Source organism: Cynoglossus semilaevis, chromosome 15 (assembly GCF_000523025.1).
Source record: "Cynoglossus semilaevis isolate Cse_v1.0 chromosome 15, Cse_v1.0, whole genome shotgun sequence".
NCBI classification, from domain to species: Eukaryota; Metazoa; Chordata; class Actinopteri; order Pleuronectiformes; family Cynoglossidae; genus Cynoglossus; species Cynoglossus semilaevis.
In genome coordinates this window covers 19,923,608-19,933,255 of record NC_024321.1, presented here as the reverse complement: position 1 = coordinate 19,933,255, position 9,648 = coordinate 19,923,608, and the positions used below count along the sequence as shown (strand labels likewise).

Below are 9,648 nucleotides of genomic sequence, written 5' to 3'. Positions count from 1 at the left end.
CTGTGTTTTTTCCTCTGCTTGTTTAAAGTATGTTGAAGCAGATGGCCTGGAGAGCCAGAGTGGGGGAATGTGGGAGAGACTGCTGGGGAGTGGGCCAAGTGTGTGTGTATGTGTGTGTGTGTGTGTGTGTGTGTGTGTGTGTGTGTGGTTTCAGTTCGCGTGCCTTCTCCCTGCCCTCTGCCCTTCGTGGCGCCAGCTCCACTTCCCCTTCACTCTAAACATCTGGTGTCTGGAACAGCAAGAACACACACACACACACACACACACACACACACACACACACACACACACCCCCCCCCCCCCACACCCACCTACTCTTTTAAATACTTTATATTGTATATGATATATACAATATATAATATATTTACACTCTCTGTCTCCCTCTACAGGCCGCGCTGAATGGACGTCCACGTTCATCATTGACACACATCATTCGTGTGTGTGATGATCTCACCTTCCTCTTCTTGCTGCGGCCCTCAGCCTGCAGCGTCCTGGTGCACTGCTCCACACACTGGGAGAAGCTGACGCTGCCGTGGTCTGGACTGTAGTCCAGCTCAGCCAACTGGGCCAGAGACAGGATGTAGTTACAGGCGATCCGTAGGATGGCCAGCTTGGACAGCTTCTGGCCGTAGGAGTAACATGGAACCTACACACGGTCACGACAGTGATCAATAACATGCGTGATGTGATCTGTCAGTGGATGAAGCACAACACGTCACATCCTGTCAGAGCCCAGAACACCAGACCATCCACAGTCTGGTACTGGTCCGTGGGTTGGTGGTTGAAGTCCCTGCAGACCCACTGCAGGTGACTCTGACTCCACTGCACACCAGTCTCTGAACCGTAGTCCCCCCCCCCCCGCGTCCACCCAGTCATGACATAAGCGGAGCGTCAGTCTCACCTGTTTCCTCAGGGCCTCAAACGCAGCACTGATGGTGTGGACGCGGGTTCTTTCTCGGGCATTAGCCAGAAGTCTCCTGGTCTGTTGGACAGCTTTGACCTCCGGGTGACGTCCATGTCCGTCAGCACTGGACTCCACCCTCCTCTTAGGAGACTCCTGGGAGAGAAGAAGAAGAAGACGAAGAGCGCCTGTATGTGTTACTGCAGCGACAACAGTTTACAGCTGTGTCCAGTAGGGGGAGCTGAAACATTTCTGTTTAGTCTCAGGTCACTGTTCCACCTGTGGACACAGCAGTGACCTCACATATTCACCTTAGGCGACTGCTCCTGCAGCTCCGCCTCCTCGTGACACTGGGACGAGCGGAAGGTTCTGGAGACAGGAAGAGACGAAGCCTGCCCTGTGAGGGGGGGGTCTAGGGAGAAGGCCTGGTGGCTGGGTGAGAGGTCGGGGGCAGCGCCGGTGGATGTCGACAGGGGGAAGGTAGGTCGGAGTTTGAGTCTGTTGGACAGCGGCTGGGAGATGGCCGTGGGCCAGTGGGAGATCTCTGCACTGGAGAACGGAGGATGCTGGGACAGTTTAGAGGCCACGGCGGCCATGTTGATACCAATTCTCATGTCCAAGGCTCCAGTCTGAGCCGCGGCCACGCCGTCCTCTGACAGTCCCGTCAGGATCCCTGCCGTGGCGGCCGCCGCCTCCTCCTGTGACATCATCAGCTGTCGCTGCAGGGGCAACAACCTGCCGACACGACAGACCTCAGAGGCGGCTGCGGCGGCGGCGTCCGGCAGCTCGTCGTCCGACACGGCTCCGTGACAGCTTTTTATCAGGTCAGGCTCGGGGCTGCTGAACAGCCTCTTGGGCTCTCGCGACTTCCTCTTGAACTTCTTGTTCGTGCTGGGCACAGACATCAGCACTGACTCCTTGGTCAGAGTCGGGTTCCATGAATGAGTCAGTGAATGTGGATTCTTCATTTTCCAACACAGACGAGCAGCTCGGGTCCAAGGGAAAAACAACAAAAACACCTTTGGGCTTGGACTGTTCTGGATGCTTCTCTCAGTAGCTCCACGGTCCCGATGGTTCTCTTCCTCCCAGCTGGACTTTCAGCTGCCAACTGTGTAACCCAAGCTGCTCAACTGCACTGACAGGAGCTGCACACCAGCAGGTTTTCTGTGGCTCCACTCTGTCTGCAGAGCAGCATCCTGACTAATCCACATTAGTACACAGAGCTGTGGAACATCTGCTGTTATTCCACCCAGAGCTTCAACTCAGCTGCTACAACTTTCTCTCTCTCCCTCTGTGTGTGTGTGTGTGGGTGTCTGTGTGAGGGGGGGGGAGTGGGGGCGAGGGAGAGGGGGGGGGGGACCCGGCTGGAGCCTCAGATACAAGGCTGCTCTGGAGCTGTCTGAGCGTGGCTCCACTCTGTCTGCATAGCAGCACTGTGAATAACCCACACTGACACACACACACACACACACACACACACACACACACAGTGAACAGAGACTGGCTGCAGTGCAAATACAGCTGCTGGGCTGAATAATGGGGAACAGAACGACAGAGCTTCACCATCAAACACACACACACTGACACACACACACACACACACCTGTGACACTCAGCTGCAGGGACACAGCCACCACTTGGTCAACATGTTCCACACACACACACACACACACACACAGACCCTTCAGGTCCTGCTGGTCATTGAAGACGTCCGTCACTGTAGACCTCAGAGAGATGTGACCCAGGTGGGCTGCCCACTCTGACAGGTCCAGAGAAGAACTGGGAACCCAGACGATAAAAACAGTCCACAAGAGTTGGAGTCCAGCAGCAGAAGAGGAGGAAGAAGAAGAAGAAGAAGGAGGAGGAAGAGGAGGAGGAGGACTGAGGTGGATCCAGGTCTGTCCCAGTCTCTCTCTCTCTCTCCCTCTCTCTCCCTCTCTCTCTCTCTCTCCCCCCCCCCACCCCTCCTCTCAGTCTCAGGGTCTGTGAGCCTCTCTGAGCAGCAGTAGCAGATCAGTGGTTACAGGGCTGTGGGGGGGCTGTGGGGGTCTGGGGGCTCCCTCTGCTCTCACTCTCTGCTGGCGTCTGACTGGCTGGAACACACACACACACACACACACACACACACACACACACACACAGACATTCTTGTTTTCATGCAGTTAACAGGACTAACGTCTCTCCAAGGCTAAGCTAAGCTCAGCAGGGGGGGCTAGAGAGAGTGGGTGTCAGCGTCAGATTGGACCAATGTCCCATGTTGGACCACAGTAAGAGACAGAGTCCAGACGTTAGCTTGATTACCTTTAATTAGCAGAGACAATGGATGAGAAAGGAGAAGAGGCGGAGCTAAAGAAGAACCTAGTGTTGGAACAGCACCCCCCCCCCCCCCCCCCCCCCGCCTGGCTCAGGAGTTCAGGTCCCTCCTGGGTCTGAGCCTGGCCAATCAGAGGAGAGACCCATCTGGGCTGCTTGTATTTGGGCTAGGTAAAGCTCAAAACAACTGACCAGTACAGACGGTCCAGCTCCTGTTCCGTTTTCCCTCCTGTCCTGAACAAGATGCTGAGACACTTGAACTCCTCTAGGGGGAGACTCTTCTCTCTGTAGTTGTGCACCTTTTCTGACCGGGGGCCATAGTTTTAAAGTCACCAGGGAAACAATGTATCAATGACGAGTGACGCTGATGTTTTTATGATTAGGGTTTTTTCTACACTAGTGTTTTGGTGCAGAGTGACTTCCTGTGTCTGTCGCTCCACTCTGTCAGTAACTTTCTGTCAACACACAAACAACCACAGGATTTTATTGCACAACTAGTTTAGCTATGTGTGTATGAGTGTGTCCTGTCTTCAATAAACCAGGCTGTGTGTGTGTGTGTGTGCAATAATGGCTGAACACTGTCTGAGCGGGAAAGGGGAGCAGGCCTGCTCTGGTCCTCCTCCTCCTCCTCTCCCTGGTCCTGTGACGGCTCTAGGGGAAGGAGTGATGATGACAGACACACCCTGGTGGGAGGGAGGAGTCACTGGGTCGGTCCTGTCTGTCCGTCTGTCAGTCCTGCTGCTGCTTCTTCTTCTTGTAGCTGGGCCAGCGACAGACGGGGCAGCAGTGTCTTCCTGCGGCCAGCCACACCACGATGCACTGCTGGTGGAAGGCGTGGCCACAGGGCAGCCCCATCAGCAGCTCCTGACTCATGAAGTTCTCCAGACACACCACACACTCGGAGCAGTGCAACACTCCACGGGGCCACGAGGACCAGTCACAGCTAGTGTCTTCTGGTGCTGGGCCACACACACACTTGTGGCTGTTGTCAGGGTCCAAACAGTCGGGCTGGGCGCCACACGTCGGGCTGCTGTGGTCCTGACTGCATGCTGACCCCTGCTGGTACATTCTGTCAGGTGCACATGTGTGAAAGCCTGCACAAGGGGAATTCTCTCTGTCTGACTGTGAACTTTCTGAGCCGCTGCGCCGCTCTTCACCGGACCCGCTGCCCCTGCGCCGGCCTACGGACCTAAACCTCCAGGTGGGCAGAGCTTTAATGTAGTCCACGTTCACTAGTGGGCGGAGCCAGAGATCGGGGAAGGCCAAATGCTCAAAGAAGAAGCTGGGATCATCCTCCCAGTCTGACTGGTTGGAGGGGACCTGTTGCAGTGATGCGATGGGATGGAACAGGTAGGACGCGTACCAGTCCCACAGACTGGCCAGCCACTCCAGGTTAGTGGTGCTGTCCTCACGACCTCTGACCCCACAACGGCGCTTCTTTTCAAAGTAGTCAACCAGCAGGCCGTGGGCCAAGTAGGTGGACAGGAAGAGAGCGGGATGGGACGAGTAGAAGGTCCAGTCAGCCCGGACCAGACTGGCCAGTGTGGTGGTGTCGGCATATCGTAGCAGCTTCAGACTGTAACGGTACAGCGTGTCCAGGTACGGCAGCTGGAGCAGAGCCTGGGGGGGGAGAGAGGGGGGGGGGGGGGGGGCCAATGGAGTGTCAGCAAAACTTTGTCAAGGCAACTCCTGAGAACAACAGCTGAGCAGTAAAGTCAACCAGTAAAGACTGGGTCGACAGGTCTGACCTGGAACCTACCAGAACAGGGAGCCAGGACACCAGCAGGATGGAGTTGTAGGTTCCCAGTGTGCGGATTAGAACCACAAACCTTTTCACTGTTGCTCCCTAAGAACGAGCAGAAAATAAAACACATTCAAAATGAATAAACACACACACACATCAGAAAGAATACTGTGACCTCTGACCCAGGAAGAACAGTGTGGTACAGTGGGACTGGTTCCATGTGGACACCATACAACGTACAGGACTTAAAGAATCTACAGAAATCTGCCACCAGGTCAAAGGTGACGACCTGACCTACAGAACTACAGCAGAGTTACATCTAAACGTCTACGGTAGTTGAGGTGAGCTCTGGTGAGCTACAGTGAGCTACAGCGAGCTACAGTGAGCTCCAGTGAGCTCCAGTGAGCTCCAGCGAGCTAAAGCGAGCTCCAGCGAGCTCCAGCGAGCTCCAGCGAGCTCCAGCGAGCTCCAGCGAGCTCCAGCGAGCTACAATGAGCTACAGTGAGCTACAGCGAGCTACAGCGAGCTACAGCGAGCTACAGCGAGCTCCGGTGAGCTACAGCGAGCTCCGGGGAGCTACAGTGAGCTACGGCGAGCTACAGCGAGCTCCGGGGAGCTACAGTGAGCTACGGCGAGCTACAGCGAGCTCCAGCGAGCTCCAGCGAGCTACAGTGAGCTACAGCGAGCTCCGGGGAGCTACAGTGAGCTACGGTGAGCTCCAGTGAGCTCCAGTGAGCTCCAGCGAGCTAAAGCGAGCTCCAGCGAGCTCCAGCGAGCTACAATGAGCGAGCTACAATGAGCTACAGTGAGCTACAGTGAGCTACAGTGAGCTACGGTGAGCTACGGTGAGCTCCGGTGAGCTACAGTGAGCTCCGGTGAGCTCTGGTGAGCTACAGTGAGCTACAGTGAGCTCCGGTGAGCTACAGTGAGCTACAGTGAGCTCCGGTGAGCTCCGGTGAGTCCCTGTGGTAAATAGAGGAGAGCAGACAGAGGTGACCTGAGTGATGAAGAGATCCATCCAGGCCAGGAGGTTGATGAGGACCAGACTCAGGACAAAGAGGTCGTTGACCTCAGGCTGGACAGAACGTAGGAATGTGTCCAGGGCAGCAAGAGAAAGAAACTCCCCGGTACTGCAGAGCAAAGGAGAGGAAGGGTTAGTATAAGAGGGAGAAGGGTGAGGGAAAAAAGAAGAGAAACACAGTGTTAAGAAAAACTTTTTTTTTTTCATGCTGGTTCTTAGAGAACAGGAATTAAAAACAAAGACTAAAGACAAAACCAGAGGACGGACGTGAACGTTTGGACGTCAACGTTCAGGCATCAACGTTCAGGCAGTTAGTACACTACATATGGCCATAACTATGTCAGTATATGTTTGTGTATGTCTGTATGTGTCAGTATGTGTCTATATGTGTCAGTACTGTATATTTTTCCTTTAAATGCCACATTCACAGAAACTCATTCAGTCTCAACCATCACCTGTTTCCATAGCGATAGATTCCTTCAGGCATCTTCAGGATGTAGGCGGGGCTCTGCGTCACACCGATCTCTGATAGGCTGCTGTGATTGTCCCAGTGACGGATGTCCACAAAGATGAAGTCGATCCTGCCGGTGAACTTGATGGAGAGTGAGGAGAAGAAGGCGGGCGGCTGAGGAAGGTGGGCGAACAGAAACATCTTGATTGGGTGGGCGGGGTCAGCCCGCCACTCCTCCACCAGCTGCTCAGACTCAGTCAGGGTTTTGATTCGATGAGCCACATGTGAGGTCATCCAGCGGAAAATGTGTTCGATGGTTACGTGGCGTCCGTTGTATTCCTTCAGCATGACCTTACCCTTCGACGCCGAGGTCTGAGGAACGGACATGACCAGAGTGGAGCGCTGCCAACCACGCTTGACACACGACCTGAGGTGAGAAGACCGAGAGACGCTGTTGACATGTGACCCAGCACTGCTGCACCTCCTCCACCACTGCTCCTCACTGCTCCTCACCTGTAATCATGAGAGCAGTTGAAGGTTCCAGTTCGAATCCCAAACTGAGAAACCTTCTGCACCATCTTGCCCCAGCTGGACTCGGGCAGCAGAGCCTGGCGGTTCTGGGCGATGACCTACAGGAACAAACATTTCCAGACGTCAGTGAAGTGGAACTCAGTTCCAGACAAATACTGAAGAAAAGCAACTGTCACTCAATATTTTCATCACAACCTTTATGTTTACGTCAAATGAAGATGTGATTTTTCCTCAATTAGACTCTGACCTGGGGCAGAGGTTCGAGTCCCTCATTGTAAACAGTTCATTCGTTCCAACCTCATTTTCATTCATGATGCTGAGTCTGAAGTTTGAGCGATAATTTTGATTGGATTTAGAGTCAGAGACAAAGCTGTCAGTGAAGTGTGTGACATGTGAGGAGCAGCAAAAACAGGAGAAAAGTCAGGAGGCAGGGGGCGCTCTGGCTCATCCTGTGATAAATCAGGAGAATAAGAACATGCTGGGAGTTGAACCTCTGCTCTGATGTCTGCTCTGCCACATTTGTCACGTTTTCTTACTGATGCCGTCTACCTGAACCAGCCAGATCCCGTCTTTAGTGTCTTCCACCAGTTCGTAGAAGTGCATCTCTCCACTGAAGTGTGTGTTGCTGGAACCTCCTGCCTCCGTCCGCTCCTTCTCCTTCTTGATGGCTGAGTACAGCTCTCCGTGTGTCAGCTCTCCTGTGGACGACAAGAACCTGAGCTACATTCACCTGGAAAACGAAAGGTCTCCACTTTATAACCAGAGTAGAAGCTGCTGTGGGGGGGTTGACAGAAAACACGTCATGAAGGAGGTCATTTGTAGTGGAAGAAAGAGGAGGAGAGTTAGAGGAGCTGTGGTGCAGTTGGTAAGTCAGGAGATAAAGTGAGGAGAGGGTGAGGGTGAAAAGAAAATGAGACAGTGATGGAAAAGGATGAAGGATGAAGGTAGGAGGAGAACACACTGTGGCTGTTACCTGATCTCTCCACTAGTTCGCTCACGTCCTTCTTCTCTGCCAGGCCAGAGTAGCCCAGGCCCCGACACTCCAGGATGGTCCTCAGCCTCTCGAAGCTCAGAGTTACAGGATCCACCAGCTGAGTGGCGAACACGCCAGTCTCGTACCAGACCACAGTCTCGAAGATCCGGGCCAGCGTGAACAGCACCATAAAGTAGAGCAGCAGGAAGAATAGTTTGAGCCACATCCTGCAGCGGATTAAAGAGCGCCCAGCAGGAGCAGAGGAGCCGGAGGAGCCGGAGGAGCCGCTCTGAGGTTGTGTCACACCGTCATGGTGCCTCGGAGCTTCGTCTCTGTCGTCCGGCGCTGTTGGCTTCTGCTGACGGTGACAGCTAGCCACTTAGCTTAGCATTGCAGGGGGCCCACTGGTGTTCCTGGATGAAATACGAGGAAGGCGCGAGACATCGGTGTCCGTCGCAAACACCGCAACCTCGGGCAGTAGATGGTCGACAGCTGGGCAGCCACCGTTTTTACAGTTAAAGGAATAAAAAAAACAGACACTATTATGACCTGCTGCGATCAGCTGCTGTACACAAACAACGTCACATCCGGCTCCACCTCACACATGTAAACAAGCTTCTTCTTTTCTTCAACGTTTTAGGACATCGGGTAGTTCTGCTGCCGCCGTGTGCCTGTAGTCATAACTGCAGCCTCTGGTTATATGATATTATAACCATTATAACCAGCGGTAGTTGATGTATAAACAAAGAAGAAGCAACTGAACATCAGAGACACTTGTCACTGACCGGTTAGCCACTTTTAGCTCTTCAACTAATGCAATTCTGTGGCAAGGAAGTATGACGTCATCTATGGGCCGAAACGCTTAAACAAGTAATTTTGCTAAATGTGTCGGTCAACGTTAGATAATGAACTTTAAACGCTAGAAGAATTGAAGTGATCTCCAAAAACAGGCTGTATGAATTGTTGTAATGTTCAGTTTGTCCACCAGAGGGCAGCATAACATCATTGATACAGGGAGGCTGGACCGATTCAATCATTTCTTATTTTCTGAAATTTCTAATGTTACACACTTCTGTAACAATTTAATTCTCTGCAATTGTCTGCTTTAACGGCTCTATTTTTATTTAAGTATAATTTTCTAACTAGTTTTAACTAGTCCTAATGAGAACCCGCAGTTACTGCCAGTGTGTGTGTGTGTGTGTGATGTACATTATAAGCACCAATGCAGAACACAACCATTGAAAGATGAACACAGAGGTTATCACAAGGTCACCAACCCTCCTGTTACATTCTGTGTGAGTGTGTACAAGAAATGTGTGTGTGAGTGAATGTGTACGTGTGTGTGTGTGTGTGTGAAAGAGTTTCATTAAAACATTAATTAAGAGGAAACGGTTTATTGAATAAATCCTGTGTCTGTGGAACAGAGCTGCAGCCTCACCTCTCCTCCTCTTCCTCCTCTTCCTCCTCCTCGTGTGTGGTGATCAACTCTGCTGTCCCAGTGCAGACGCCTCTCTCTCCCCTGCACACACACACTTTATCAGGTTAGAAACATTCAAATCAAACTTTGAATAAAAAATAGATAAATAGGAGTGATATTTTCCCTCCAATACCATCAATACCATCAGTACCATCAGTACCATCAGTACCATCAGTACCATCAGTACCATCAATACCATCAATACCATCAGTACCATCAGTACCATCAATACCATCA

The 9,648-nt window shown here is 52.5% G+C and overlaps 2 protein-coding genes across 4 annotated transcripts in view; both read right to left on the bottom strand.

Moving 5' to 3' along the window:
• The window catches only part of atoh8 (atonal bHLH transcription factor 8), a 23,529-nt gene extending 21,302 nt beyond the window's left edge, over positions 1-2,227 (bottom strand). Inside the window, exons 1-3 of one of the 2 annotated variants that reach the window (XM_008327704.3) lie at positions 1,213-2,227; positions 902-1,057; positions 455-646 (exon numbers count right to left, since the gene is read on the bottom strand). In XM_008327704.3, the coding sequence (XP_008325926.1) occupies positions 455-646; positions 902-1,057; positions 1,213-1,869 (1,005 nt within the window). In that variant the 5' untranslated portion in view covers positions 1,870-2,227. The remainder of the gene's footprint in view (positions 1-454; positions 647-901; positions 1,058-1,212) is intronic. The other variant, XM_025063215.1, reaches the window with a different exon arrangement.
• A 1,287-nt stretch (positions 2,228-3,514) lies between these two features.
• Positions 3,515-9,086, bottom strand: rnf103 (ring finger protein 103). Of its 2 annotated transcripts, XM_008327706.3 has the most exons (7): positions 7,935-9,049; positions 7,511-7,659; positions 6,944-7,059; positions 6,435-6,857; positions 5,956-6,088; positions 4,974-5,060; positions 3,515-4,834 (listed from the first exon to the last, which is right to left on the bottom strand). In XM_008327706.3, exons 1-7 carry the CDS (start codon positions 8,158-8,160, stop codon positions 3,944-3,946), a joined length of 2,025 nt encoding a protein of 674 aa, XP_008325928.1. In that variant the 5' UTR covers positions 8,161-9,049; the 3' UTR covers positions 3,515-3,943. The 2 variants fall into 2 exon arrangements, 1 of the variants encoding a protein (XP_008325928.1); XR_003051977.1 differs by lacking the exons at positions 3,515-4,834; positions 4,974-5,060; positions 5,956-6,088; positions 6,435-6,857 and adding an exon at positions 7,209-7,410 and having other exon boundaries at positions 7,935-9,086.
• Positions 9,087-9,648: the final 562 nt, after the last annotated feature.